Genomic DNA, 17189 nt, shown 5'->3' with positions numbered 1-17189 from the left:
ACACACACACACACACACACACACACACACACACACACACACACACACACACACAGATTAAAAGCACATGAAGACAAAAAAGTGCAAATCACAGCAACCGTAAAAATAAATGACCGCATTAAACACTAATTAAATACAAACTGCTTTCAAGGAAAACGTTTTTACTGAATAATTTTTACAGTTGATGAAACATTACCGCATTTTGTATGAGCTGTAAAATATTTAGAGAATTGTTTGGAAAGCTGGCGGCACGTTGGATTTTTTATTAGAAGAAATGATGAAACCAATTTCATAAAGTAAAACCTCACCTGGTTCTGGTTTCTTCTTTTTATATTAAAAAGAAATCTTCACTTGGGCTAGGCTTTTACTTTATTTTGTATATTCAAGTTATTAATATTTATTAGCAAACATTTTTTTGTCTTTAACACAGTTCAGTTCAGATCATGTTCTACTCGTGAACATTTGGGTTTTTCTGGTTTTCATATCACAAWCCAAAAACGTGCACTTTAGCGTTAGCAATCTTTTTAAATCCTAATAAATCAAACTTAAGGCCAAAATCTCAGCTCTGTTGATCGTTCTGAGCTCTATGGAGAGTTTTATACAGGGAGAAAAGGTTGTTTTAGCTGCTTTGTTGGGACTAATTTAAATTCTTAACATCAAATCTCTGTTTTCTTTTACTGCCAGACTTCCCCTTTCTTCCACAGATCCGTCTGATTTTCTGCTTCCTCCTCTTTTCACTTTAACAGTTTTTTTTCTCAGCGTCACGCAGCAGAGCATCACCGAGCTGTCTCTGTGAACATATGGACCTGTGTTTTTATTTATTTATTTTTACATTTTCCCTCATCCTGAAAGTTTCCTGGCTCCAGAAGGGGAAGTGAACATTGTAGAGTGTTTAATCCTTCGTAGCAGGAGGATTATGTTCCATTTGATATCAGATATGCATTAGTCCAATTGGGTTGCACTCCTGTTGCAGAAACACTTATTTGCTATAATTCTTTACATAATGAGGGTGAATACTTCCCCTTTTTTTTATTATTTTATCAAGACGTGGCATCTTCAAACAAACTTCCTTTCTAGGTCCAGATTAAGATTCTCCGTTATGCTGTGTGTTATAACGAACCCGTTTCAGGCCAGCAGAACAGATTAGCGTTCATTTGACCTGGATTGAAGGATTTGTTTTTCATATGTCCTGACTGATAAGTGTGATAACGCAGAAAGAAGCTGAGGGAACCACATCGGGGCATTTTGTTGTTTGAGGGCAGGAAGGTGACAAACCATGATGCGTTTGCACAGCGTGAACATCTGGGCTGCTGTTATAAAACACACAACAAGCTCCCATAGAGGCTTATAATTGTTTTTTTTTTACCCTTTTTTGTTAAATTGTTAAATTATGTAAGTCAAATGTAAATTAAATTACTTTAAATCAATTAAAAGTCATTTATTTTCTTGCTTTAGGTGTTTTAAAAGTCAGATTAGTCCCAATGCAGCAGGTGTAAAGAGACTAAGTCGTAAAGTGTGGTTGAGGTTTAATGTAATAATGAGCTTTAGCTGTAATGCTCACCACATGACGTCTGTGTGAGGTGACTGCACCCTCTGCTGGGCCGGACCAGGGTCGGCACTCATCAGAACTCCTCATGAACAATGAGAGCGTCCATCCTGCTGCAGAACTGTCTCTGCCAGGCCCGCTCAGTTCAGCACCGAGGGCCACAGGTGATAATTCATAAAAACCTTTTCATCAGCCTCTGTGTCAGCAAGGACAGCGAGGGTGCGCTCTCTCCCATCCAGCCTCAGAGAAAACGGTTGCTTTTGTTTGGGTAATATCCAAACTCCTCACAGGGATGTAATCATAGCTCTCATGTTTGGTGCAGAAGAGGCAGATGCTTGAGTCTGGTAAATATGCGAGCAGTACCTCTTCATTCTTCTGGTGCTTCTGGAAAACTTGCAGAAAAATTGGTATAATTTGTCTCGTCGTGTCTTCTCACATTGTAATCTGTAATTACAGCAGCACCTTAGTTGCTGCGTAAACATGAGGTTTTCCGTTTTGTGTTAAGATTTGTGTTGAATTGCGTTTATTTTCGGCTTTGTTTTGCTTATTTATCCTGCCACGCCCATCTATACCTGCTCTCTGTTCACAGCTGCAGCCACTTCTCTCATCAGCCCCAGCCCGTACCGTTGCTCTACCTTCGTTCACTCCTCAGTGGAGCATTGTGTTTGTTTTCACAACACGTTCAGTTCCCTTTGAAGCTCCTCAGTCCTCCTTGAGTCTCCTCGTGTTTGACCTCTGGTTTCTTTTAGAAATTTTGCTGCTGCGACAGCTTTTGTTTTTGTTTAACCAAAGTTCAGTTTGTTTTTATGGAAGCTCCTCGTGTCAGTCTGAATTCCTGGGTACAACCGTAACACTTAGGCTTTGAAAGACAGAGATCCTCTGCAGCCTTGAAAAGTCTGGAGTTGTATTTTCTGGCGAAGTATGGAAAAATGAAAACAGACTATAAAGAAACACGGGAGTTTCCAGATTTTATTTTGTGTTCCATTTTCTAAAGAAAAAAATCTAGAAAATTCTATAAATTTTCCAGAAAAACAAAAAACTTTTTGTTTTGCATGAAAGTGAAAATAAATATATTAATTTTTGGTTCCTTCATTAAGCATGAAATACAAATACTTTTTTAAAGTAAAGTCCTTTATTTTAATGATTAAGCTATGCAATGGCCCTCTTTGGTTTTAGTCTGTGCACTTGGAGAAAGTCTGCCATACGCTCAAGTAGCAAAGGCTCATGGGACATATAAATTGATAAAATATGAGTTTTTGTGGCCTTATAAAGTGTGTAAATCTACATGCGGGGTTAAATCTGATCTAAATATTTCTTGTCGTTTCATGTTTCATGTTTAATCCTAATAAATCAAAGATATGTCAACACCATGACTGAAAACTACCTTCACTACAGCCCTTTTATATAGTCATTTGACCAATGTAAATACTGTGCTTCTACCTATAGGATAACAGGTTACAACCTTGTAACTTTGGGAACTGTTGGTGGGCCAAATCAAATGACTTGGCGGGCCAAATTTGGCCCGCGGGCCCCACTTTGGGCTCATCTGCTTCAGACAATACTTTGACAAGATACGGCCTGAGAGCCAGAAGTGGCCTTGGATGATATCCAACCCGCCCAGATGTCGATTTGATTTGTAAAAATTGCATTTTATGCATTAACTTTATACAACATACTTTATATTAAATAAATAAATCTTATAAATTTGAAAACCACGAATTAAAAAAGGCTAAAATATATTTTAGCTGGTTGTTTGTGGTTCCAGAACCAGATAAAACCATAAAAATGGTTAAAAAAGCCTAAATATACATTTAACTTTTACTTCTTTAACTGAGCTCGCTAACTGTTCCAAAACCTGTCTAAATAAGAAACAAAAGAAAAAAATCCAGAAATATTTACAAATTATCATGTGGCCGGTTGATTGCTTTGACATAAATATAACTCTTGATGTTTTAAAGTCCCATTTTAAAACCCAGTTGTACTTAATGGCTTTAATAATCCTTTATTAATGCATTAACTATTATCCAGTATTAACTTTGCTATTGACACCTCTGATAGTGTGGTTTTAAACATAATAACATGAAGAGAAAACTTTATAAAAAGTCAGAATACATATTATTCACTGTTTGTAACATGCACCAAACGGGCAATAAATCTCCTTATTGAAGCGTTACCAACAATAGACTCCATTCGCTTGTGTGATGGATGAAAATTCAAAGCAAATTAGCAATTTATTTCCTCATGCATATTGTGCAATCAAAGTTTCACCTCCATTAGGCTCCATCTGAGCATGAAGCGAGTACAATTTCCCTCAAAGAATAATCCTCCAGCTCAGTAAACAACAGGACCAATGCCGTGTCTGAAAAGTTAATAGTGATGGGTATTGGATTAATGAGATGTTCAACCTCATGAAAAAACATATCTGGCTGCTGATTTTGAGGGTCTCCTGGGCAGAGGGCGGGAAAAAAAAACATTTGCAATGCAAAAGTGATGTTTCTTCACCAGCACCTGATTCTTTCTACCACGCTTCAGCGAGCAGTTAAAATCCAATTTGAACTAATTTAAGAAAATGTGTTTTTAGTCTCTCATTGTTTCTCCTCCTTTCACTTTAAGACTTCAGGTTTCTTTCCAAGGAAATGAGACGGAGTGAAACAAAAAAAAAATAGATCAAGATTGGAAAAGATGGCATAGATTCGTGTGTTACCTTTAAAAACATCTTGCTTCAAAAGTCATCCAAGGTAAACTAATGTTTTACACAGAGGATGACGAGTCTTTGCTGCCAGTAACACATTTAGAAACAAAAATATCTTTAAATTTCACTTCCTGGAGCTTTTAATACTACCTGAATGTGGCCATACATTTTCATCTGGATCATTACAATACAGTTAATTTATATATAAAATATTTAGTCCTTTGGGTTTAACTTTTTATTAAACTGAAGTGATACTGACTTTTTATAATGATGATGATGCTACTGTGTCTTTATTTACCGGTATACTAGAGATGCACCGAATTTGGTTTTGGGAGCCAAAACCAATTTTCCTTTTCTGATTTTCTTTCAATGAAAACTTGTACACTGGTATTGTATTCTTGTACAGTATATGGTACTTGTATAGCGCCTTACCAGGATACTCAAAGCACTTCACACTACAATCTGTGCCCTCATTTACCCATTTGTACAGCACTCTATGAGATCTCCTACAAAGCTAACAGTACAATCATCTATGGAGACCAATCATTGCCAATTTATTATTAAACCTTTATTTCACCAGGAAAATCCCATTGAGATTAGGAATCTCTTTTGCAAGGGAAACCTGGCCAAAACTGGCAGCAGTACATAGAGAGCCAATCACATTCATGCACTGATGGGACACACATCAGAGGCATTAGGGGTGAAGTATTTTGCCCAAGGACACAATAACTGAGACAGATGGAATAGGGGATCGAACCGGTGACCTTCCGGTTCCAGGACGACTCCCATAACCACTCTGCCACAGCCATCCCCCAACTTTGATCAACAGCAGTAGGTTACAGACCTTATCTCTTTTCAAAATGGTAAATAAAAACCACTTTACACAATATAATAAGCTAAGATAAAATAAATAAAAAATATGGGTCCCAGTATGCTGCCCCGATGGTGGATTCSTGGATTGAAAAAAACTGTTGGATTTCTCACTAATGACCGTTAAAGACCAAAGAAAAAAGAAGGATTTTTAGGATTTGTCCGGACGGGCACAGATTTGAGTTGATCAAGGTGAAAATTGGCGATACAGTTTTTTCCACCAGCTTTATCACAATCAGGGATGCACCAATATGGAAATTTCAGCCAATATTGAAATCCGATATAATTATTGCTATTATGGCCAATAACCAATATTTACCGATATTACACAAACATACAAATTGTATTATACATATACGTACAAACACACTTGGGTCTTTTCTTGATACCATAAATAAGCAACCAGACCTCTGACATGGTTCTCTACTTCAGTTATTCCTGGCTTTGCAGCGTCAATATCACAATCCTGATCAAACAGATGGCGCTCAACCAACCATCTCCCCTCCCAAAACAGAAACACAAAGCTAAAAAGTGGGAAATCAATATCGGATGTTAATATCGGCCCAGTTTTACATATCGGACCAATACCGATTCTAAATGACCAGTATTGGCCAATACCAATACGAATGCTGATATATCGTGCATCGCTAATCACAATACTATATTCTGTTGATTTGTTGGGATGACGATATTATGTTCCTCGGTATCACAAAGTCACGATACAATTTAGACTCGGTTCACAAGTCTGCAATCGATATTTCAGTCCACATCGAGTACATGATGACAATATTCAATTCAAAAATACTTTATTGATCCCAGAGGGAAATTAGGTGTTGTAACTCATTTAACTAAAGAGCTATTGTAGATGCTGATGGCTGTGGGCAGGAAAGTTCTTCTGTAGCGGTCTGTATTACAGCTAAATTGAAGAAGCCTCCGACTGAAGACACTGTGTGTTTCTATGACAGTCTGATGAAGAGGATGGTCAGGGTGGTCCACTATATTCTTAATTTTTTGTAAAATCCTTCTTCACACCATCATCTCCAGAGATTCCACAATCGTCCCCAGAAAAGAACCGTTGTTTAGCCTTTTTGGGTCCCTGACTCTGATGCTGCTACCCCAACAGTATCAATGTGCATCAATATTTTTGTTTTGCTTTGATGTAATTGAATCACTAATCAATTAATCAATATATCGATGTGGATTGGTGTATTGTTACACTGTAGTTTTCTGAGCTGCAGTGATTTAAACATAATCTGTATAAAATGTAAAATCTGTCAAGCTCATTGGACATTCAGAGAAGCTGCTCCGTTTTGAATCAGCACAGATGCAGTTGGCAGTGTGAAAAGCTCTCAGGCTAAATATTTTCAGAGCATGGTAAACATTTCAGAACTCTAAAATGGGGAAAAGTGTCTCGATTAGTTTGGGCTTATTTGAGGATTAGAAGGATAAAATACCTCCAACAGGCGACAAGACTCTATAAGGAAAGGGGATGAAGTATTACTCTAGTTTTCCTTGAAATGAAATAATAGTGTTCATGTATTTATTATAAAGTGTGTTCTGCAGTAGCACACATACTGAGCTCAACTGTGCCAGAAACAAAATACAGATGGTGAAAAACTGACTTCTATAAACATCCTAAATTAGGAACGTTAAGATCTTTCCTAAATTCCTCCGTGAAGAAAACCAGACCCACAAATTAATCTGTTTAAAGTCTTCCCGTAAAAACCATGCCACTTATGATGAACGATTTAGCAATATTTATTCTACCAACTCTCTTAGGTAAGATTTTGGAAGAAGGAGTCGATTTACATAGGTTTAAAAAAAGTTTCGAACAGACCGGCACCGGAGATTGTGACAAAACACAACAGCTGCTGAAACTGTAACATGACTACCCACCTCCTCATCCAAACCGGCACAATTTATTCTGGATTTGTCTTTCTCTGGTTTTATAAAACAATTGCAGTCACCTGCACACTGTTAACGAAGTTTGCATAAAAACAAAACAACCCTTGGCGTCCTGAGGCGTCGCCAGCTGAAAGAAGGCGTCAGAAAACAGAACAAACGTCTCTCTAGCTGAATGCCTGAAGAGAGTGTTTGAATCGCCTGAGAAAACTTTTCAAAGATCGAAGTCCAAACAGTTGGGCGACTGTTCATTTGCTGTAGCCGGTCCAAAATTGTGGAATTTATTACCTTTTTAGTTGCGCGCTATCAATGACCTATTTTTGTTCAAAGCTAAGCTAAATACACATCAGTTTTAACACACTGTACCACACTGGTAGAAAAATAACAATAACAATGTTTGTTGTTGTTTTTCTTTTTTATTTTATCACTGAACTAATAGAAAGCACTTTGTTTCAGTAGTCATTGTTGTAAAGTGCTATACAACTAAAAATTAACTGATTGATTGAGTTTTAACTCCCAGTGAATTAGATAAAAATGATCAAAAATAGGTGTTTAAACTAGCGACATTGTAAAATCCTGACATATCACTGTGTCCTATTAGTTGAGTTGACTCCAGTTGTAGATGTACTGTTTTTTTTAGCTGTAGAAAAATAATTAGAGGTGATTTATTAAGCAACGTTAAATGAATCTGTGTATGGTTCATTCTTTATTTGTTTCAAAACAAGAAAAAAACTGAATAGTCTGGTGTTTTTTTTAGCTCTTTTGTTTTAGTCAAGCCAAATTTTATAAATCACATTTTAAAAAACAAGTTGTTACCAATGTGCTGAAGAACAAAAGGCAAAAAAGTCTATAAACAACAAACAAATTAGCTTAAAGCATCAGAAAGACAATAAATGAAAAGAATAAAATACAAAAAATAAGTCACACTTGACAATAACTCACACTTGACACACGTCAGTGAGAACAGATGTGTTTTTAAAAGAGATTTAAAAACAGGAAGTGATGACGCCTGTCTAATGTTCCAAAGCTTATTAGGAGCCATGACTGAAAAAAATTTCAATCTCCTCTGAGCTTCTAAATTACAGCTAAATAAACTAAATTAGAAAAACAACAATTGAGAAAATAATAAAGGCCACTTTTAGATAATCAAAAATCTTACATTTTGTTGTCCTGGAGTATTACGTTTCACTTCTCACCATGGATATTTACGTTTTATGTAGGAGTCGACACATCTCAATTAGAGCTGATGATCTTACTGTAAACAAAATTACTTTAATATTCCAAGTTATGCAGAATAGAGTTCAACTGCAGAAAATATCTTTAGGAATGGTTTCCGTTTTTAAGTCTTCTTCTTTAGTGACTTCCGGCTCGCTCAGATTTGCTGCCACTAATAACTTCCTGGCAGTTCTTCCTGTGTGTAACCTGGTCAGACTGACCTGCCACAGGAGGGATTGGAGGAAAATGATGTCTCTCTTGTGTCCCGGGTCCCCATGTTCCCACACAGACTGAGAACTGAGATCAATAGTGTATCAGCGTCGAGGYTTTAGCTCCTTCAGAAACGGCCCCTGGAAGCTTTCAGTCGTGGTGCATTAAATATAACGTCCCCCGGCCCGCGGCCGTAAATAGCCGTGCAGTTAATGGCCATGACTGTCAGATCTGATGGTGGCAAACAAGGTCAGCGCAGTTGCATATGGAGTCATATTCCTCAAGCAAAATGTTTTAACGTGAACCAAAAGYTTTAATGCTCAAACGTTATAGCTTTCTTCGGCCTCCGTGATGATGTAAAGTCCTACTCGTCTTCCACTCCGAGCCTCTCTGCTGCTCCGTCTCACGCTTCAGCAGCTCAACTTAAAATCACCCTGGTAGATAGATGAACCAACCAGGAGAAGGAGCTTTGGAGTTTCTCGCTCCAGACTTCGACACACGGCTTCCTCTGGTGATTTGTGGCTGCAGATCGGGGGGTAATTTTCCATCCTGGTGAGACCGGATGGATGTTTCAGCTCTGCAGACTGAGCTGAAGCTCTTTCTTGAACCTTCCTGCTTTTTAGGGAATTGGTTTCACGCTCCATAATGGACTATTACGGCACATTTTCAGAAAATAATCTTTGCCTGTGTATTTCCGCTAATGAAATCTGATTGTTCTCTTTGAAAAGTTGTTTTAGAATATCGTGGAAGTGGGAGAAAAAGGAAAGTATCTCTTTGTGGCATTCTGTGGAAGATTAAAGATCAGATGTGTTTGTGATCAAAGATGGGTGATGTAACAACGTACAGCTGGTGAAATGTGATAGGCTTTTCAAAAACTCCAAATGGTCACCTGCTTTTCAACCTCACCCCCCTTCCTGCACCACAACTGTTTGATCTCATCTTCATGATTTGAAGCCTCCGCTGGCTCTTTCGGGACGTTTGATATTTGAGTTCAATGCTTTTCTGGCAGTTTTTCGGGTGGGGGGTTGGAGGGATCACCATCACCACACGCCTCATCCGATCTTATCGCCATCATATAGCTTCAAAGAGTTTGCAAAACACCAACTTCCTCAGAAATCTGAAAGTTTTTCTCTGGTGTTGTCTGTTAGATTAGCAGCGTAAAAAAATAGAGAAAAATGAAAAATCTTCGACTGTTCGAATCCATCATTGCCCTCCGGCTCCGATACTTTTCCCACCATCACCATTGATCTAAACTTTTGCTCTGCCGATAGTTTCTCCTCTGTGAGACCTTTTCCTCCTCCATCTTTTATCCATTATTCATCGCTCTGAGCTCTTTTTCTCTTTCTGCCAGGCCATAATACCCATTACCTTCACATTCTGCTGTGGATGAAACAATGACGCCATATATATATATATATATATATATATACACATATATATATATATATATACACATATATATATACACATATATATATACTCACCGGCCACTTTATTAGGTACACCACGCTAGTAAGGGGTTGGACCCCCTTTTTCCTTCAGAACTGCCTCAATTCTTCGTGGCATAGATTCAACAAGGTGCTGGAAGCATTCCTCAGAGATTTTGGTCCATATTGACATGATGGCATCACACAGTTGCCGCAGATTTGTCGGCTGCACATCCATGATGCGAATCTCCCRTTCCACCACATCCCAAAGATGCTCTATTGGATTGAGATCTGGTGACTGTGGAGGCCATTTGAGTACAGTGAACTCATTGTCATGTTCAAGAAACCAGTCTGAGATGATTCCAGCTTTATGACATGGCGCATTTTCCTGCTGAAAGTAGCCATCAGATGTTGGGTACATTGTGGTCATAAAGGGATGGACATGGTCAGCAACAAKACTCAGGTAGGCTGTGGCGTTGCAACGATGCTCAATTGGTACCAAGGGGCCCAAAGAGTGCCAAGAAAAGATTCCCCRCACCATGACACCACCACCACCAGCCTGAACCGTTGATACAAGGCAGGATGGATCCATGCTTTCATGTTGTTGATGCCAAATTCTGACCCTACCATCCGAATGTTGCAGCAGAAATCGAGACTCATCAGACCAGGCAACGATTTTCCAATCTTCTCTTGTCCAGTTTCGATGAGCTTGTGCAAATTGTAGCCTCAGTTTCCTGTTCTTAGCTGAAAGGAGTGGCACCCGGTGTGGTCTTCTGCTGCTGAAGCCCATCTGCCTCAAAGTTCGACATGTTGTGTTTTCAGAGATGCTCTTCTGCCTACCTCGGTTGTAACGGGTGGTTGAGTCACTGTTGCCTTTCTATCAGCTCGAACCAGTCTGCCCATTCTCCTCTGACCTCTGGCATCAACAAGGCATTTCCGCCCACAGGACTGCCGCTCACTGGATGTTTTTTCTTTTTCGGACCATTCTCTGTAAACCCTAGAGATGGTTGTGCGTGAAAATCCCAGTAGATCAGCAGTTTCTAAAATACTCAGACCAGCCCTTCTGGCACCAACAACCATGCCACGTTCAAAGGCACTCAAATCACCTTTCTTCCCCATACTGATGCTCGGTTTGAACTGCAGGAGATTATCTTGACCATGTCTACATGCCTAAATGCACTGAGTTGCCGTCATGTGATTGGCTGATTAGAAATTAAGTGTTAACGAGCAGCTGGACAGGTGTACCTAATAAAATGGCCGGTGAGTGTGTATATATATATATATTTATTTATTTATTTATTTATTTATTTATTTGTAGAGAAAAGGAGAAGCAGATAATGCAAAGTGAACAAAGTCCCTTAATCCTCGAACAAAACAAATTGACGTCCATTCTGGTTTTTTGAGTGTTTATGCGTGTCTGTTGCTGCCAGTTTGCAATAAAAACAAAGTTTATCTTAAGTAATTATTTCCATTACTGACTCTCTTATTAAAAAAAAACAAATTTTATAAAAGCTGAGCTGGTCTTTCTCAAACCGCCGCGTCACATAAGAGGTGAAATCGTGTGTTTCAAAGATCAGAAATTAAGTGTTAATCTTTTTTAATCTCTGCAAATTGACTGTATTCTGGAGAAGYGGTATTTCACAGACGTCCTCGTGAAGAGAAGAGACGTTGCTGTGAATCATTAGTCCTGAATCTGAGATGTTAGGATTAGATTTAACTCTTTCTTCAGAGTCGCTCTGCTGCTTTGAGCCCATCGTCTCGCAGCAGGAGGCCTCGCTTCTCCCTCGTCAGATATTATTAAAGTTACTCCAAGTAAAATACACTTTTATAAACCCCTATTTGTCCCAAATGAGTTTTTAGTTAAAGGACGTCTTAAATTTTTGCATCTTTAGATCGTGAAATGCAYCCTCAGCCTTAGAATGCATTTTTTATGATTATTTTTTAAACTGGTTTTAATGTTTTATAAGAAAGTAGATGGGGAAAATGAGATGATGTGCAGGAAAAGTTAACTAGCTGGGCCTCAAACTAAAACCTGGCAGAGTCAAGGGCCACTTGAAAAAATTTTGTGACCATGGCAAATTTATAGACGGAAATAGAAATCTAGTTAATTTGAGATTGATACATTTAGTTAATTTGGGGAAAAATAGTTTTAACATAAATACAATTACTACAGATTTGCCACAAGACTTAAACACAGCAATGGTACAATTGCAAAGAAAAAAATGTTTAAAAGCCACAATTTGTTACTTTTACTTTGTTGTGGGCACAGTTCTGCTAATCCACTAATAACAGAACTAGCTTCTCATTTAGCAGATTACTTTTATTGGCCAACCTTGCAACCGTTAGCGGACTGATTAGCCTCCACTAGGTTCCACTAATTTTAAATCCACTAAGCAATTCACAATGTAAAACTTCTATTTTTTTGCCGATTATCCCAAATGAAATTAAAACTATCCCCGTTTACAAGCAGTGCTGGACGTATCCGGCATCGTGTGTGTAGCATGTAGCATCTTTAGCAGCTAATCTTCAAACTAAGACCATGAAAAAGAAATAAAATAACATTTAACAAACATAAAACATATAACAAATACAAAAACTCACTATGTATAAAATATGGTCGAGAAAGTGTTTGCTATTTATGTTTGACTAAACAGTACTTATAAAAATACAAACCCCATCAAATAMATGCTTTTATTCTGAAAGGGTTAAACTAGAAGTAGAATTTAGACACTTATAACTCTGGTTTGGATTGGCTGATTTGCCACAGATGATCCCGCCCACCTTCAAATTAAACCAATAGCAAACTAACRACAGGTTTTTGTCTCAGCGCGTTAGCTTCTGCTAAATTTATAATCTGCTTAGTGTTAGTGGATCTAAGATTATTGTTTAGTGGATTATTGTTTTGTGAATTTAATCATTTTAAACTGTGCCCACCACTGCTTTTATTCATCTGACTTTAGCAACCAAAGAAATTATTTCAGTTTGGACAGAAATTAAGATTATTCCATTAAGATTTTCAATCTTTATACACCATTAACCAGTCAAGCAATCTCAAAAAAACTTAAAATGTCAACAGTTTGACCCAAAATGCTGGTGTTTGATTGATTGATTTAAAATAAATGGGCCAAACGGAGGCAAATACAAATTTATAATTMATCATATTCCAAACTGATTGACTAGAAGGCAGCTGACATTTCACCTTTCATTTAAAACGATTCATTTCTGATAGTGGGTTTAGAGTTTCAGGTTAAACTCCACAAAAAAATCAGCGTTGCTTTAAACAAAATCTAAAAAATATAGCTGAAGAAGCACACACCTGCTCTGCTGGATTGATGATTTCTGCATTTTGTCTAATGTTCAGATTTCTTATTGGATAAAACGTCAAGACTTGTTTCTAGTTTTGCAGAACCCAGAATGTTGTTGACAGAATGATTAAACAATTGAATGATAATGTTTCACTTCATTGATTCTTTATCTAAATGATAAAATGATTTTTTGTTACCGTGTTTATTTCAGCCCTTTTTTTTCCAGAGCCTCGGTTCTTTTCAGCTGACTTTGCACCTTTWGTACTTTTAGATTACTTTCAGCTGCCTCTCCCTTGTTTTTCTGTGCAAACTGATCAATAAATTATTGGAAACGTGAACCTCAGATCCATCAACTGGTGCTCGATGACTTCTTTGTCTCCGCAGAAGAAGCCACTGATCGCCACCAGCCTGGTCGTGGCCGTGTCTCTCTTCGTGGTTGTGGTGAACTACGCGGAGATGCCTCACTTCCTCCTGCAGCCCGTGTTCGGTGAGACGTTCAGCAGCCACTGGATGTTCTCCAAGCAGCCCTACAAGGCCTTCAAACCTCACCTGGGCTACGTCAGCGTCCCCAAACAGGAGGTAGGGTCGGACGTTCCACAGCATGGACGAACATTTCAACAGAAAATCTACAATATAATTGTTGAGTAGCTACAGACAGGGTGAGATGTTGAACTAAGTGTTTTAAATCAGCCACTCACGGACTTACATCCATGTTTTATTCACAGCTTCTGTAGAAAATACACATAAAAATGACTTGAATTAGTGATAACAGCAATATGTAGAGAATATTTTAATTTGGCCACAATATAACAACGCATTAAACTTGCTCGGAGCATTTCTTTGATTTATTTTTTTCTTTACAAATGTTTGTCAGAAAAATATTTGTAATCATTATAATTACCTGCAACACATTTGGAGGCGAAATGAAACAGACTAAAGGCTGAGTGATGTCTGCGCATCAATTACAACAGAGCTGAAGTGGGATTATTGAAGCTTTGGCTTTTATGTCTCAAACAGTAACAGGATATTTTTTGGATAATTTTCAGTTTGAAGATGAAAACAAAAACATCTTAGACCTTTTTTTTACATTGTGTCTCATTTCCTGCACTGTAAACAAAAAAACATTTTTTTATTTTAGAGGGTATTTATATTTGTAAAGCATCTTCCAACATTAACACATAACCAGTTCTATGCATCAGATCTAAAATATGTTTGATGTTTTTTTTCATGAACATTTTGTTTTTTTGTAAAACCAAACCAAATTGTGATGCTCCTGCCTTCAAACAGCTCTGTAAATAGGACAATTTATGTAAATTGAAATATCAAAGCTTTCTAAACATGGAAGAATGAGCCTTTATGTTTGGTGTTGTTTAGTTGGGAGACACATACAGACAGATAAATTTGTTGGTGCCCTTCCAGAATAATAATAATAAATAAAAACAACTCCTGTGATCTGCCTAAAAGCTCCAGTTTAGTCTCATCAGTCAAAGAAGCGTTGGTGTTTGTGAACATACATTTTGGTAAATTTCTGTCTGGATTTTTTTGTGTTTTTCTGTCAGTATTGAAACCCTCCTGGGTCCAATATGATTCAAACTGTGGTGGATGGTGTGTTCTTGGAATTCAGCCTGCGTGGATTTGAATGGCATCTTTGGCTTTTTCAGATCAGCCATATTAACCTGGGGTTGCATTTCCTATTGCATCCACATCCCGACAGGTTCCGTGAACCTTGTACTTTAAAACAAAAATAGCAGCTGCGGTCAGAGGAGCACAAACATGCATGGAGRTGGTTTTGTAGCCTTTTCTCTTTAGCGTTGATATCTTTTATTTGAGMTCATCAGACTTCTCTCACCTTCACTTTTACTGACCCCAAACGACCCAGGGACATATTTGTCTCCTTTAAATCTGCTCAGTTGTTGATAAAAAAAACTTGAAGGCCAAACAGTTTAAAAAATGACTATAACACAAGAGTACCAAGTGTATTAGTGATTTATTATATTTTTAGCATATTTGCACGTGACGTCATGCTCTTCAGAAGGTGGCCCACTCCACCATGACGAACGTCAAAACAACCTATGCACATTAAAACTCCTGTACAGCTATTCAAAAAACAGACAGCTGGTAGCCTAGTTGTGAAGGGTCAATATTTGTAAAATAAACAATGATTACTCTATCACAGTAGCTTTTTAGCTTCCAGCCTACAAAATAACAGTTGCAAAGCTTGTGACCCAATATATCACTGGTTTACACATGGTAATTTTGCTAATAACTTTGTTAAACATGGACTTACTAACAAAATAAACAATCCTAATAATGATGAAACTACTATTATGATTTTTTTTTTTTTTTTACATTTTTGTGGCAAAAATTATGGCGAAAATATTCCATTAACAATTTTTTTGTATTTAAATTGATGTCTGGAAATCATCTGGGGACATTCACTTGATGTTTCCGCCCTCATCTTTGGGAACTACTGCTCTATAGTAAAACCATGCATGTGTATACAAGCCATTTACMTTTTAACAATCACTTTTCATGGGAAATCAAACATTTTTTTCAATAAGCTGTAAGGTTACCAACAAACTTATCCACGTCTGTCAGTAAATCCTACATTTTACAGGCAGAGATGAATGGGTTTTCATACCTCCTGCTCTTAGTTTAGAGATGCCTTAAATTCAAAAGGCTGATATTGGCAGATTAATGCACAGTGTCGTCTTGTGCCTCCAGAGGCAACGAGGGCCCAGAGGCAATCATGCATTACACCAATCTCTCATTTGCACCTCCGTCTGCCTTCAAACAAGCCTGCTTAAGTCGCCGCCCTCTCTCTGTGAAGATTTATGCAAGTCGATGGGAAAGACATGCAGCTCCCGCAGAAAGACACCGTTTTATTTGTTTCAGATTCTTTTGTTCTTTAAGTCAAACCAGAAAAAGGCGCTGACTGACTTGAACACAAGTATCACAAGTTTGCTGGATGCTCCTGAAATTTTCTATAAACCGATGGTCTGCCATTCAACAACGCCTCGAGATGCTGAAATATTTCTCCTGATCTTACCTGATCCATGCTGAGGTGTGGATAAGATTTATACAGAAACCTGCAGCTTTTGAGTCTTCCTCTAAGTGTGATATTTTGTTTTCCTCTGCTTTGAAGAGAAATAATGAACATTATTCTTGTAGCAGTTCATGCCTCTGGTTCACCACTTTTATTTGGAGATGGAAAATTTGCATCCAGACACTTAAAAAAAACATGGTTCAAATCAAATAAGTAAGATTTCTTTTTGTTCTGGATTGAGCTGTACTAACTTTCAATTCTGTGAAGATGACCCCTTGTTTCTGTGTATTTGTAATGCTATCAAAACATCTCGTGAACCAGTGTGGATTTTAATTAAGCTCTCAAAATACAACTGATTCACTTTTAGAGTAAGCCTAATTCAAGATGGCTGCCTTAACAACAATTAAAATGTCTAACTCATTCAGTTTTAAAGATAACGAGTTAAAACTTAATGGGTAGTAGGCATGAGTCATAAAATCATGCAGTTAGTCAGTTTTGCTAATTTGCTAATATTGAAACTAGCTTCTCATTTAGCGGATTAGCTTTTTTGCTAACTTTGGAAACTGTTAATGGATCAATTAGCTTAAATTGGGTTCTGCTAATTTTAAGTCCACTAAAAAATTCTCAAGTGCAAAAATTTTATTTTTATGGCATTAATCCCAAATTGAATAAAAACTACCGTCTTACAAGCAATGCTGGTGTCAGACATCGCGTGTGTGGCATGTAGCTAAACTTCAAACTAAGAACATCAAAAAGAGATAAAATAACATTTAACAATATTTAAATAACAAATACAAAAATTGACTATATATAAAGTAGATATTTATAAAAAAAAACTTGATCTAGAAATGCTTTTATTCTGAAAGACAAACTGGAAGTATCACAAGTTATGGTGCGTTCACACCAAACGCGATTTCAGCATCAGGAGCATCAGGTTTACATACAAAGTCTATGGTGGACGCGTATGGAGGTAAAT

At 37.6% G+C, this 17189-nt stretch overlaps 1 protein-coding gene across 1 annotated transcript in view; it reads left to right on the top strand.

Annotated features, from left to right (window-relative positions):
* The window catches only part of st6galnac3 (ST6 (alpha-N-acetyl-neuraminyl-2,3-beta-galactosyl-1,3)-N-acetylgalactosaminide alpha-2,6-sialyltransferase 3), an 88731-nt gene that overhangs the window by 15714 nt on the left and 55828 nt on the right, over nt 1–17189 (top strand). The window contains exon 2 of the mRNA XM_014013033.1: nt 13552–13746. Coding sequence (XP_013868487.1) covers nt 13552–13746 — 195 coding nt within the window. The remainder of the gene's footprint in view (nt 1–13551; nt 13747–17189) is intronic.

Source organism: Austrofundulus limnaeus, unplaced genomic scaffold (genome assembly GCF_001266775.1).
Source record: "Austrofundulus limnaeus strain Quisiro unplaced genomic scaffold, Austrofundulus_limnaeus-1.0 Scaffold97, whole genome shotgun sequence".
NCBI classification, from domain to species: domain Eukaryota; kingdom Metazoa; phylum Chordata; class Actinopteri; order Cyprinodontiformes; family Rivulidae; genus Austrofundulus; species Austrofundulus limnaeus.
Note: the sequence above shows the minus strand (reverse complement) of the source record. Positions and strands in the feature narration are given on the sequence as shown.